The 14,320-nt window shown below is 42.8% G+C and overlaps 1 protein-coding gene across 6 annotated transcripts in view; it reads left to right on the forward strand.

Annotated features, from left to right (window-relative positions):
• The window catches only part of cacna1ea (calcium channel, voltage-dependent, R type, alpha 1E subunit a), a 117,485-nt gene extending 103,558 nt beyond the window's left edge, over positions 1–13,927 (forward strand). For 4 of the 6 annotated variants that reach the window (XM_085448725.1, XM_085448721.1, XM_085448724.1 and 1 more), the window contains 17 exons: positions 69–233; positions 977–1,087; positions 1,175–1,255; positions 1,338–1,523; positions 1,627–1,718; positions 3,034–3,202; positions 3,323–3,450; positions 6,713–6,809; positions 7,842–7,947; positions 8,039–8,146; positions 8,287–8,387; positions 9,568–9,674; positions 9,794–9,959; positions 10,141–10,269; positions 10,536–10,683; positions 10,922–11,103; positions 11,246–13,927. In XM_085448725.1, coding sequence (XP_085304851.1) covers positions 69–233; positions 977–1,087; positions 1,175–1,255; positions 1,338–1,523; positions 1,627–1,718; positions 3,034–3,202; positions 3,323–3,450; positions 6,713–6,809; positions 7,842–7,947; positions 8,039–8,146; positions 8,287–8,387; positions 9,568–9,674; positions 9,794–9,959; positions 10,141–10,269; positions 10,536–10,683; positions 10,922–11,103; positions 11,246–11,809 — 2,640 coding nt within the window. In that variant the 3' untranslated portion in view covers positions 11,810–13,927. Of the gene's footprint in view, positions 1–68; positions 234–976; positions 1,088–1,174; positions 1,256–1,337; positions 1,524–1,626; positions 1,719–3,033; positions 3,203–3,322; positions 3,451–5,874; positions 5,972–6,712; positions 6,810–7,841; positions 7,948–8,038; positions 8,147–8,286; positions 8,388–9,567; positions 9,675–9,793; positions 9,960–10,140; positions 10,270–10,535; positions 10,684–10,921; positions 11,104–11,245 lie in introns of all 6 variants that reach the window. The other 2 variants (XM_085448722.1, XM_085448726.1) reach the window with 1 other exon arrangement.
• Positions 13,928–14,320: the final 393 nt, after the last annotated feature.

Below are 14,320 nucleotides of genomic sequence, written 5' to 3' on the forward strand. Positions count from 1 at the left end.
ATTTTACGGCACAGCTGATTCTTTGTGCTTACTGCCGTGTTTTAACTGTGGTTCTCTCTGTATTTCAGAGGGCATGCATAGACTTTGCCATCAGCGCCAAGCCCCTGACCCGATACATGCCGCAGAATCGGCACACGTTCCAGTACCGTTTGTGGCATTTCGTTGTGTCGCCTTCGTTCGAGTACACCGTCCTGGCCATGATTGCGCTCAACACTATCGTGCTGATGATGAAGGTGAGGAAAAGGAGGAAACGACAGGAAAGAAATCAGAGAACTTATTAAATTTTGCATTTTTTAATGAGAGCAGAGCATTAGATTAGTGATAAATGAAAGCAGAAGCGTTATTATCTGCCTCACGTCTTTCCTTTCTCTGCAGTGACTTAGTCTGGTGTGTTATTTTCCACACATCCATTTGCTGATAGGAAAGCACACCTTGCATCACTTCTCGGCAACATATTCTGTGATGAAAGTGCGACTGTTAACACTTTGGGTTTAAAATAAGCCGAGATGCGTCACTCTGCGGTAAAATAAAGGATGTGCTCGTCTCTCGGCGCCGCCTGAACGCGCTGTGATGTTTGCGTTTGGATCTGCTGATGTTTTTGCAGTATTTATATTCTGATCTGGCCTCTTCTGGGGTTGTGCTGGTTGTTCAGACAGACAGGCGCTCAGTGACTCAGCCTGTATTAAATATTGATCTATAATGTCCGTGCGCTGCTATTTTGCATGACCTCATTAACTGTGGCCGCCGCCCCTAGAGGAATGACTCCTTTTATAGTGCGACAGATGAGAGGTGCAGAGACAGAGGCACTATTTATGGGTCTGTAGGAATCTTCCATCAACCTGCAGATCTACAGAGTGCAGGGTTCACACCCATCAGAGAGGAGGTTGATGCGCAGTGAACAGGCTGGAAAACGATCCACTTCTCCTCATAATAAAGATCACTTTATATTTACATGTTGCCGCTTTTGCGTTTCCAGTATTACTCTGCCCCGCCGGCGTACGAGGCTGTGCTGAAGCACCTGAACACGGCTTTCACTGTTCTCTTCTCTGTCGAGTGCATCCTTAAGATCTTGGCCTTTGGCTTTCTGGTGAGAGGAGACAAAAACACGCAAAGCCTTAGAGTGAATTCAACAAGTGTTTGGAAATGACTCAGAGCAGCTTTCCTGTTTCAACAGAACTACTTTCGAGACACGTGGAACATTTTTGACTTCATCACCGTTTTGGGCAGCATCACTGAGATCGTGGTAGACCTGCAGGTAAAAAACAAAAAGCACTATTCCTCTGCTTCAATATGCTGTCACAGTATTCAACTTCTCCCATCTTGTGTCTCTCTGCCAGTTTGTTGATACGATCAACATGAGTTTCTTGAAGCTGTTCCGAGCAGCCCGTCTGATTAAACTGCTGAGACAAGGCTACACCATCCGTATTCTGTTGTGGACCTTTGTTCAGTCCTTTAAGGCTTTGCCCTACGTCTGCCTGCTCATTGCCATGCTCTTCTTCATCTATGCCATCATTGGCATGCAGGTGAGAAGTTCCCCTGCATCCTAGGTGTATTTTTATGGTGAAATAAATCCTTCAGAGCAACAGTAAGTTTGTCCTCGTTTGCCTGTTTGTGTGTGTCAATCAGGTGTTTGGGAACATTAAGTTGAACGAGGAGACGCACATTAACCAGCACAACAACTTTAAATCCTTCTCTGGTGCTCTGATGCTGCTATTCAGGTAGGACACTTCAGTACCTGCAACCTGATTAAAATAGATGCACTATTGGAAGCTATGTAATCTAAAAATGTGGGTTCAGTTAACAGCGCTCCAGTTCCAGTAAATAAGTTTCTCTATTGTAGTCTGAATTATGTCGCGAGATTACAGTAGCGAAGAGCTTTACTGTCCCAGTGTCCCCGGGGCTACCCTGAGTCAAGTGCACTGAACTTCTTACCTCGTTATCAAATTGCTTGGCAGAGTTTTGACAGATTAGTGTAAACAGATGTCTGGAAGAAAGTGTTGAGTGATTGAGTTGTGTTGATGTCTCATGGTGGAGTTCAACATTGTTCTCATGTGGCATAAATTTGAAGGATGACTGTGTGGCAGGTAAGGTAGGACCCAAGTGCAGGAGAAACTCAGAAAGAAACTCCGAGGCAGCAGAACTACCGGAGTAGACAAAATAATTCTGGATAAGCAGAAACTAAGAACCACGGACCACACGGCGCATACAGGAAACTGAGACAATAGACACACAGGCAACAGGTGGGAACACAGCTGATACTAATAAGAGACTAAAGGGAAAGCAAAACATAACACACAGGACAATCGACTGTCAAAATAAAACAGGAAGTAAAAAACACCAGGAGTCCAGGACTGAGACATGCCAGCTTCACAGAGCTAACACAGCAGAGACAGAGGTAAAAAACTGTAATCCTGTGTAAAACGTAAATAAGAACAAATGAAAATCTCATCTATATGTTATTTACAGTAAAACACAAAAATGTCTCAGGAGAGCTGGGACAGGAAACTAGGACACCAAAGGAAACATGAGCAAACAAAAGAAACATCAATGAAAAATGGGCAAACTGGGTTGTTGACTCATACATTCAGGACATGTCAAGGTTTTAGTCTATTAAGTATTTAGTGCAACGTTTAGAAACATTACACAGTGCAAAAGAAACAACTGCATAAATTAGCATTATTTCCGTCACATTACAGAACAAATAGGACGGCATCCTCTTTACAGTAAGGACAAATCTGTGCTTGCCCACTAACTGCACTCAGCTTTTATCCGCAGATAGTTGTGGTGATCAGCTGGTTGTCCAGAAGTTTACCGTGCACGTTCATTGGACAGGGTCGCAGTTTTCTCTAACCAGTGTTTTCCTTCGTGTGGCTGCAGTATTCAGTTTTATCCACTAAACAACTAAATCTCGCATCTAAAAGCTGTTTCTGAAATGGAGCTGCAAGTCTTACTCTGGTTGCACCCTCCAGATGGCAGGCATGACTGTGTCCTGACAACTACTTCCCCCTGGTGTCGTTTAATGTTTGTATCCAGGAGTGCTACTGGGGAGTCGTGGCAGGAAATCATGTTGTCTTGTCTGGGAGGACAGAAGTGTGAAACGGACCCGTTGCTCCAATCAGAGTCGACAGACCCGGAAGGGGGCTGTGGTTCCGACTTTGCCTATTTCTACTTTGTTTCATTCATCTTTTTTAGCTCCTTCCTGGTAAGAGAAAAAAATCTTGGCCATTGCTCGTCCTTTTATTTATTTGCAACAAGAATAATCATAGTTTTTCCCACAGCACGTTTGGCACATTTATATGCAGCTTGTGCTTTCTCCATTCAGATGCTGAATCTGTTTGTGGCTGTAATCATGGATAATTTTGAATATCTCACCCGAGACTCGTCCATCCTGGGTCCCCACCACCTAGATGAGTTTGTTCGAATCTGGGGGGAGTACGATCGAGCTGCCTGGTCAGTATCCTTGAGTCTTTACTCCAGTTTACACACAAAGTTGATCTACTGGTGGTATTATGATTATGATATGATGTGGAAACCTGTGATATAATACATGAACTGGTCTCTGACACTTTTAAAAGAGCACGTTCACATATTTTTACTTTAAGGGAATAATGAGATTTCATTTCAAGTGCTCTCTGGTAACGCTCATGAATATTCCCTGTGGGCAAGTTACTTTGAAAAAGTAATTAATTATAGTTACTAGTTACTTCTTCAAAAAAGTAATTGAGTTACAAGATTCTAAAAGTAATTAATTACTTGAAAAGTAACTATTGCTTTACTCTGGGGTTCAGGGTATAATTGGCCATTTTTAACTACTTTTGATTTTCCCTCCACATTCCACCTTTAAAAACTGCCTTACTCAGTAGTGCTTACTTACTTTGCCTTGTTTGGTATCATCCTTTTCAGCACAGCCTCACGTGGCTGAAGTTACAGTCATGTTCTCATTTTGACAGACTGTATTAACGCAATTGATCTAAAATCAGACAAAAAACATAAAATCAGAGTAGAAAGTTATATTTTTTACTGTAACAACCACAAACATGTTTAATGAATCATATTTCTTAACTTTAAATGCAAATAGAAATTATTAATTTTAAAATCCTGTGTACAACTTTGGCAAACAACAGAACAATCAGCTGTTCTTCAGTAAGATGCCACAAATTATTTGTGCCACTCCAAAAAAATAAGAGGTCTCGCTGCGCTGTCTTTAGACAGTAAACGTGACAAAACTATTGACGAAAAAATAAAAATATTGTTTATCATGACACTGGTTTTACGCGGCCTATCAACACAATTTATAAACTGGTATATATCACCTTGTTGCTTTGTCTTTAAATGGTCATGTGATTGGCTTACCACGACTACTTTACTCTTCCTCAGTCAAACAGCAGCACTGATGTGGTTGTTTTGCCCCCTGAGCTCCAGGTGTTTTGCCAAAAAGCTGTAGCGCCCAGATTACTTACATGCGGTAAGCTGAACACAGCTTCAACCGTCTGTTTGTTGAAAAATAGTAACGCGACCGCACCACATTTTCTTGTTGGTAACGGTAACGGCGTTGTAACGATAGAAATAGTAATTAGTTAGATTACTAGTTACTGAAAAAAGTAGCGCCGTTAGTAACGCCGTTATCACTGGTAATGCTTGTTAATTAGACAAGAGGAGAAGAAAGTTTCTCTGCAGTCGTGAAAAAATGGTGAAAAATTCTCCACCAAATTAGCAGCAACTTGCAACCTTCACAAGTATGATGCAGAAATGTGAAGCATGAATCGCACTACTTAGAGAATGGCCGTATACATTTATTGTTTGCACCTTAAACGTGCGAACAATAAACATATTTGGATATTAATGGTTGAATATCTTTTGTCTGATACGTCTCATGGATAGGATCCACGTTATGATTACACAGCCCAATTCCAAAACCTGAAATGCTGCGTGAAATGTAAATAATAACAAAATCCAATGGTTTGTCAGTCTCATATACCCATATTTTATTTACAATAAAACACATAAAATGTGATTATTTAATGAAAATGATGAGCTTATTTTGGATTTTATGACAGCAGCACGTTGAGCAAAAACAGCTGTTACTAAAAAGAAACAGCTGGGGGAATGTTTAGCAACTAATTGCTGGGTTAGTTAGTAACAGGTCAAATACATTATTGGGTCTAAAAAGGGATCTCAGAGAGTCTGCGGAGCTTGGAAGGAAAGTGTCTGGACTTCTTTACTTCTTCTTTATCACACGAGCAGAAACTTCGGCTGATTGTGACCTACACCCGTCTCCACACCTCGGCTCGTGTGATTAGGTAGAGGATCATTTAGGGGGTCCATTGTCCACTATTTGACCCTAGAGCTGAAGAAGCTTCTCGGATGAGAGGTGAAACATCTTCAAGCAACCTAAAGAAGTCCAGATGCTTTTCTTTCCAAGCTCCTTAGACTACGAGGACTTCACAGGCATCTCAGAGAGGCAGAATTATACAGAGGTTCAACCATCTCCAAACAACTGCATCTACAAATGTGGAAAATGTTCAAAATATCCATCCACCTATCGATCCTGGTATATCTGTTATAATCATCCTGTGATATCTGTTACATGTTCGATCTGCAGACCACAGTGGGTTTAGCAAAGCAAACAATAACTAACTCTCTTTCTTCAGGACTTGGGAAATGTGCGAGTGACCTGTGTCTGCTGGAAGTATTACTGCTTTATTTAAAAATCAGACGATTAAGAATCGATTAATGTGATTTATTCACCACCAATTTATTGTTGCAATTTCTAAAACTGCTGAGTTAGAGGACAGCGCCTCATTGGCCCTTATTGTGCACTATAGTATGAGTCTGTAATTACACCGTGACTAAAGACTTGTATGTTTTTCCCAGTGGTAGGATCCACTATAAGGAGATGTACAAAGTTGTACGCACTATCTCACCTCCCCTGGGCTTTGGAAAGAACTGCCCCCACAGGGTGGCTTGCAAGGTTTGGTTCCCCCATATCAACAAACCTCCCCTCTGCCTCTTTGATGTTGGATCCTTCCTGACTTCCTCTTTTCCTGCCTTTCCTTCCCTTCACCAACTGTGACCCCCCCTCCCCGCCGCTTGATCGTTAGGGGCGTGTTAATCGGGTCAAAGAATGGCAATAATTCAGTCTTAGGGTACTAAGGCACATGACGTTCCTCAATTTCCACACAGCTGTAAATCAGTAGATACACTTTAATTACACTAAAACCCCTCTGTGAGGCTTCGAGTCTCATTTTGATACAATAATTGACCAGTTTGAGGGAGTCCAGTGTCTTTCTACCTTTTGGATCTGGTTTAAAGGTGTTTGTCATTCTTCCCACTCCCACACAGCACAGCCCAATGTAAGTATTTAGTATTTACACCAGATCCAGCAAGGCTGTCATTCCTTTTCTCATCCTGTCCAAGGTTTTCTCCTTTCCCAGATTTCTATGCCCCGTTGGCAGCATAGAAAGAAAACAACCTGCTTTAGTCTCCTCGTGTGTGATTGCCTGGAATAATCCTTTCTCTTGTATCTCCTCTATTCTTGTTCCTCTTTTTTTACCCCTCTTTTTCCTCCACCATCCCTTGGGACTGCACTTCCCCTACACCTCCATCGTCTTTCAATTTCTCCTCCACCTCCAACATCGTCCACTTCATTTCCCTTCCCTTTCCTCTCTTTTTTGTCATTCCCTCATTCTTCATGGCTACCTGGCGCCCCCAGTGGTCGTATCCATTACACTGACATGTATGAGATGTTGACCAACATGTCACCACCTCTAGGCCTGGGCAAGAAATGCCCCTCCAAGGTGGCATATAAGGTAGACTGAACACCAAGACTAACAGGCACCACCTTCATATTTCAATCAGCAGAGATGAGCTCTGTAAAACATCATTTTGTGTGTCCCACACTGAAAAAGGCAAAGCATTTTTGTGTGTGTCGATCATATGATGCAGTATTGCTTGTTAAAGCAGTTTTAAGTTTGCGTTTGTGTCCACTGGGGCATGGTTGGCGCTACAGTAATGATTTGCCTGTTTGCTTTGCATCCTGGCAGAGAACTCGGACGGATGAAAGACAGATTGTTACTGCTGTTGATTATTTAGCCAGAGAGGGGACGTAAACGAGAAAGTTGTTAAACATCGACATGCTGGATCTGCCGGCGTCTGTTGTCAGATGATCTCACGGCGTTCATACTTTAGTTTCTTCCATCTACCTGTCTGCATGTGCCTCCTGCCACAGCCTCTTGTTGCCTCGTTGTTTTGTGCGCTTTATGCATGCTGTTTGAGTGAAGCTGCAAGCATGCTCCATCGCATGTGTTTGTTTTTTTAACCTTCAAGTATAGAAGGACAAGAGAGGGCAAGTAAAATAATATTTTTTTTGGGCTATCTGTCTTATTTCTGTCTTATTTTGGCATTACATACAAATGTTGTCTTCATTTAAAGAAATAATGATCCGCTTGCCTTTTCTCTCCTCCTGTATTGATCACAGTAATCTCATTCAAAGTGGATTTAACTAAAACAAATTTAAAGCTAAGCTACAGGGAAACCGTTTCCCGTTAATTATCCCCATGTTAGATATGTAAATATATCTAAATGAGGAACACTGATATCAAGTTGTTTTTTATAATGAATGTGATGTTTTGGCTTTCGTAACTGTTCATCTCTGCAATGTTTTGATTTTAACATTTGCTAAATTAGTATTTGGAAAATTAGCTTGAGTACACGTACCTCTGCATCAGAATTCGTGTAGCGATAAGCAGTCACAGCCGTCGTTGCTCAGGTTGCACTGTGCCATGTTGCCGGCTGGTATTGTGAATTATGACTGACTATGAAACCTTTGCTGATGTCAACAGAGACTCGTTCTGATGAACATGCCTGTGGACGATGACATGACGGTCCACTTCACCTCCACCCTGATGGCCCTCATCCGCACTGCTCTTGAAGTCAAGATAGCCAGAGGTTAGACAGAAACAGACACACCGTGCATTTATTTAAATGTGGGTCAGTTTCTATGTCTAATTTTGTGTTTTGGGCATTTTTTTATCTGAAGGAGGGGAAGATAGGAATCAGATGGATTTGGATCTGCAGAAGGAGATTAGTGTGATCTGGCCTCATCTCTCTCAGAAGACGCTGGACCTACTGGTTCCAATTCACAAAGGTAAAATCAACATCATGACTTACCAGTAAAAAAATATATTGCATTACCCTACGAGCCATCACCGGCGTTATTTCAGGAAAATAGTTTCAGTTTGATAGAGGTGGATAATATCTCACTGCTTTCTGCCTTCTCCTTTACAGCCAGTGACATGACCATAGGTAAGATCTATGCTGCCATGATGATCATGGACTATTACAAGCAGAGCAAAGCCAAGAAGCTTCGACAGCAACTGGAGGAACAGGTGCTTTTTTTTAAATTGCTCATCTTGCTGAACCGCCACTGATGTTAATGTGCCATAGTTACATATTAAATTAGGCTCTTAGGGTTATTATTTTTAAATGTGCGTCATCTCCAAGCCCAGTATTAAAGTAAAACTTAACTTAATCAGACGAAATATAATTGCATGTGCTGTGGTTTGCAGAGTAAAAGGCCCAAATGCAGGAGGTGAGGCAGGCAGAATAAAAGTCCACATTCAGCACAAAGCAGACATCCACACGCTCGCAGGAAACCAGAGGAAGAGAGCAAACACATGTTACAACAAAGACATTACACACTCACTGGTCACTTTATTATTAGGTGCATCTTTCCAGCAGTGAGTTGCACTTCAGCTCCAGATGCTGCAAACATTCCTCAGAGATTCTGGTCCATGTTGACATGATGGACTTGCACAGTTGGTGTGAATCTCTTGTTCCACAGCACAGTGAAGGTGCTCTACTGGATTGAAATCTAGTGATTGTGGAGACCGTTTGAGTACAAGGAATTTATCCTGTTTGAGAAACTAGTTTGAGGTTATTTGATCTTTTAAACACAGAAACCAAAACCCAGTAACATCCCAAAACTGAAATGCTTCACAGCAAAGGGCCTAAAATGAAACATACAGGTCAAGACTCCAGTGCTATCACAGCACTCTGCATACAGCTTCACAAAAATCTGAACCGTAAAACATAACCACTCGCAGGGACCGTGCCAACATGGCCACAAGATCAGTCCCTTATACTCACAGCTTCACAGCTGTCGAGGACCGTTTGCAACTTTCACCTTCTCACGGTAAATGAGGACGACCCTACAGAGGTTAAATGCCTGGGCCTCTTCATCAGTTTTTATAAGTGAAGAAGCCTCTTGGATCAGAGGTGAAATGTCTTGAAGAAGCTAAAGAGAAGTTCAGTTGGAACTCAACTCAGGCTCTTAAGACTATCACGACCCATCATGACCCGAATGACCAAGAACCTACAGACATTCAAAAAATGCTTTAAAAGCAGCACTGAGCCGCATAAAAACACATAAAACAGCTGTTTAAATAGTTGACATATGTATCATAAGCAGTGTTGTTAGGAGGCCCTTTGATTTTCATGTTTCTTACCCTAGTATGTTTATCCTAGTGACCTGTTCCTGTTTCCATATGTTTCTTTGTCTCCTCGTAGAAACACGCTCCAATGTTCCAGCGTATGGATGCTTCCTCTCTTCCACAAGAAATCCTATGCAACGCCAAATCCCTGTCATTCCTAAGGCATAGTGCTGGATCTGCTCTGTAAATATTAAACTTTTAATCTCCTCCAAAAGTTACTAGCTTTCAGTTATTTATGATGGCAGAGAATACAAATTCTGGTTGTTGAAGCAAACCCATGATATTTTTCTGCGTCCACTTAGTACCAGAGGAGGTTTTGTGGCACTCAGCCCGATCTCTCCCCAAGAGATGTTCCTGCAACCGCTGTCCCGCCCCAGAGAGGAGAAAGAGGAAGACGATGAAGATGATTACCATTCGCCCTACCACCCCTACCGCATTCACCACCACCATCATCATTTACACACACTGGTAACAACTATGAAATCGAAATCATCTGTTCCAATGAAGGTTGAGAAAATGTTGATTTTCAGCTTTCGGCGCTGTCTCGTAGCAGGATGACAGTGCGGTTGATTCGATGTTTGAATGTCGAGTGTGAGCAAAAGCAGTGTATAAGGTTTGCTCAGCCTGCTCCTCTGTGGTCTTTGTGCAGGTCCCAGAAGTAGTAGAGTATAACCAAGTGCTGCAGCAGGCCCGGCAGGACCCAACGCTAATGAAATCACCTCAGCGTACAGCATCTATCAGAGCGTCGTCCATGCCCAGGCTGGCTGCTGATCCTCAGGTAATAAACAGTAATAACCTTTATTCAAACCTATATTCAGTAACAGATCTTATATTAGTAGGTGCTTTAAAAATCAATAAACTATTAAAATCCACACAGGGCGCATTTATTATGCTCGTATTTGCTCCTTGACAGCAGTGAATAGAAACAATTTGCCCGCACATTTTAAATGACTATTACAGACACCAGAGTGAGTTTGTGTGCTCGTTGGTGTCATTCCTGGTTACTTAAATAATGCGTCTTCTGGTTGTTTTGCATGTATATAGCCTGGGATGTCTGCAGACAGTAGGCTGATGAAGCGCTCCTTCTCTACCATCGGAGACCAGTGTGTGAACGGTCTCTGGCAGGAACAGCACTCTCTGGAGAGGATCAGCCCTGATGCCACATACAGGCCCCGACAGAGGAGCTACAGAGGTCATAATTACAACCGTGAAGCAGCTGCTGTGGTTTGATTCTGATTCAGAGTAAAGTTTTGGGGGGAAACTGGTCAAAAGAAGACTATTGTGCAAAAGTCTTGAGCCAAGTCTTGAGCTGAGTGACAGTGGGGGGGAGTGGGCATGCATGATAGATGTACGTAGGCTGAATGCAGGTGGAGACTGTTGCAAAGTCTTGGTGCCACAGACTCAAAGGCACTTTGATCTTGTTCTCTCAGGTCCTAGAATCAACCACAAAGAAACAATTAGTCACGAGAGAGGGCGATCCAAGGAGCGCCGCCACCTGCTGTCCCCTGATGTGTCGCGCTGCAACTCCGAGGAGCGGAGTCGAGACCCTTCGTGCGAAAGGAGAAGGTCCCGCTCACCTAGCGAAGGACGCACACAGACCTTACAGAAACAGGTGCTTCAGTCTTTCCTGACCCGGCCACTGTGCAGATCTGTCATATAATAGGATCAGGATCTGTTTTCTACTGCTGGATGAGAACCAACAGTCCCTTTCTGGCAAAGTCTTTTACTCAATATTGTGCTTGATTTATTTGCAGGTGAACACATCAGACAGCCCTGCCCACTCAGCCTCAGAGTCTGGTACTCCTCGTAATCGCCGCCAGTTGCCCCAGACTCCCTCTCGCCCACGGCCTTACATCTCCTACTCTCCTCTCGTCTGCCAAACCCAAACCTCTTCCACAACAGCAGCAGCCGCAGCCTCAAATGAGGGACAGAGCCAGCCTCAGGACACTCCTGCTGGCCCCACAGAGGCCTCACTGAAGGTTGACAAGGAGAGCAGGCCTTTATCTGCAGTCCAGGGGTCATCCGGAGTTCACGTTTCAGGACCGAGCCACCCCTCTCCTCATCGTTACATATCGGAGCCCTACCTCCCATTCCACGAGGACCTAAGCAGTGGCGAAGCAAGTGAGAAGCAGGAGACGCTTACCTTTGAGACTGCCGTGGCCACCAGCCTGGGTCGGGCCAATGCCATAAGCTCGGCTCCTCAGCTCAGACACTCCTGGCAGGTCCCTAATGGGCATTTCCGAAAGCACTTGGGCCAGACAAGTCCAGCTGGCGCCAGCGAGCTCTTAAGTGACACAGACGAGGATGATCGCTGCTAAAAACAACAAAAAAAATCAGAGAGAACGATGAAGAGGATGCACAGGGCACCTCAGAACAGCCCACGCGGCACCACAACGCTTTAGCTCCACAGCGGCCCCGAGAACCCGATGTTCTCAGCGCCAGTAGCATTACGAGCAGGACTCAGTCCCACTGCTGTTTATCTGGATGCTGGTGTCTGTCTGCATGTGTCCTCGTGTCCGTTTGTTGTAGCTGGAGGAGACTACATGTGTGCACACGGATGTGAATTTCTGTGTGTGCGCTCTTAAAAGAGATTTTTTTTGCCAAATCACGAAAACAGCAGAGACTGAAAATACCATTAGTAGCTCACTGCGGGCAAACCCACATGTTGCCAAGCCTTCCCACGCAACTTTGTGTTTTGAGTGTTATTTGAACAAAATATGGTGAGATGTGGAAATCTTCTAGCTGAATCCAAGACACTGATTTAAGTGCATTTTCTGTAAGTGAAGCTTGAGGTAGCATGTAAACATGTAATAAGATGAATGTATTTTAGTTTCATGTTCAGGTCATTTGGGGAGGTCGCTGTTAGTCTGTGCATTGTTGTGCATTGAAACAAAAAGATGTTTTTGGCAAGTTTATAACGGGCAGCCAGCCATTCCCAACAGTTCCTGTTTACAGCAGATTATCCACAAGATTCATGGGCATTAATCAATCAATACAGAAAATCAAGTACCAGATGTTTAGTGAACTGAACAGCTGTAACAGAGTTATTTTTTTGCCACAATGTCAAAGCAACAGTATATGAAGGTGGAGTATAGTCCAGGGCTGTGTGTGTGCAAATGATGAGCAGATCACACAGTAAGAGAGGTTTTGTCTCAGGATACCAGACCATTGAATTCTGAAATCCTCTGCAGAAAAACACTCACTCGGGATCTCCAATGAAATCTGAAGGACTTTAAGTGACTCTTTACCCTACGGGTCAGTCAACATAGTGCGATCATGACTAACGTAAGAACTGAACAGATCCTATCGTGTCCATCTGCTCCGTTTGTGGACCACAAAATCCTTGGCACGAGGACAGCCATCCGTAGGACCGATAGCCTGGGTGTTGTTACTACATGAAGCCAAATGGATGTTCAGTTTCCACATGTCTGTGCTGAATAACGACTGCTGATGCGTTAGAGATGTGACAAAAGCCATGTTCCTCCTGTACATAGAGCCGGGGATGTGTCCTCTTCGGGGCGTGTTGCCTTCTTTCGTGTAATGACAGAAGTGATGGGAATTTGATGTCTTTCATACATGTGATGCAACATGGATGCTTCAACAAAAGAGCAATCAAAGCTACTGTTTGGTTAGTCTCTGTGCTCCCACCGCATCACTTTCTGTCAGTAAAAAACAAACAAAAAGCAGGCTTTTCAGTATTTTCCGAGCTTCAGAGTTCTAGTAATTTCCACATGCATGATCACGGTGACAGCGATAACGAGAGATGGGTGAGAGAGCCGTGTCTTAAAGACGCCTGATTACTTTTTGTTTTAGTGTGCCCATGATGTTAACTGAGATTCATTTTGCCAACAATGTGATTATGAAACAGAGCAAAGCAGAGAAATGTTTATTCCCGGCATTCCCTCTGCAACATTTCAAAATTATAGATGATTTGTCGTTCCCTCTAAATGAGATGTATATTTATATCACGTGTTGTTGTGTTGTTATAATATGTTGAGTTTGAAATGTGAAAACGGGATATATCTGAGGGGTCAAAGTCACCCGCTGACGACCTGAACGTAAAGTCGCGATGAAGAGACGGTGTCATTTAGCAACAACACCACCTTTGAAGTGTGCTGACTGCAAGACTTGAGTTATACAGTATACCAGTTAGATTACCTGTAGTATATGAGGCCATGCTTAGCATGTACAGTGCAGCCTAGGACTTCACCTTACTGTCTGTACAGAAGAGCCTAATCGGTGCCTGGGGAAAACTCACCCAAAGAGTTCCCTGTCAAGCCTGGATTTCTTAGATAGAGAAGCTTTCTGGTAAATATGTAGTATAAACTGTACAAAATAAATCCATGTTTAATTTATTGCAATCTTTACATTTTTATTTTATTCATGATGCCTGTCTACGAGCTTCACAAAGGACAATTAAAAAGAGGTCACCTGACTTTTCTTCACTGAGTGATGTCACTGCCAAGAATTTGGCTGCGTGCAACCAAATCGAGCACCAGTGTTGGTCAAGTTACTTGAAAAAAGTAATCAGTAACTAATTACCGATTACTTCCCCAAAAAGGTAATCCCGTTACTTTACTGATTACTTATTTTCAAAAGTAATTAATTACTTAGTTACTTTTTAAAAACACAATTTACAACCTGAGTAGGTGATAAAGCGATAGATCTTTCAGCCCAATTCTACTTTTTCTGCATAATCCATCATACAAAATGTAATCAAATGGAAAAGTCTCTTTTTAAAACTTGTTTTATTAGTTTTAATCTTTTAACTTTATGCATCAAGCAAAAATTTAATTATCTGCAACATTCTCTGACTGGAAGAAATTAGT

Source organism: Copadichromis virginalis, linkage group LG23 (genome assembly GCF_057382275.1).
Source record: "Copadichromis virginalis isolate Kocher_CV1m ecotype Utaka linkage group LG23, C_Virginalis_male_GT1.1, whole genome shotgun sequence".
Classification (NCBI taxonomy): Eukaryota; Metazoa; Chordata; class Actinopteri; order Cichliformes; family Cichlidae; genus Copadichromis; species Copadichromis virginalis.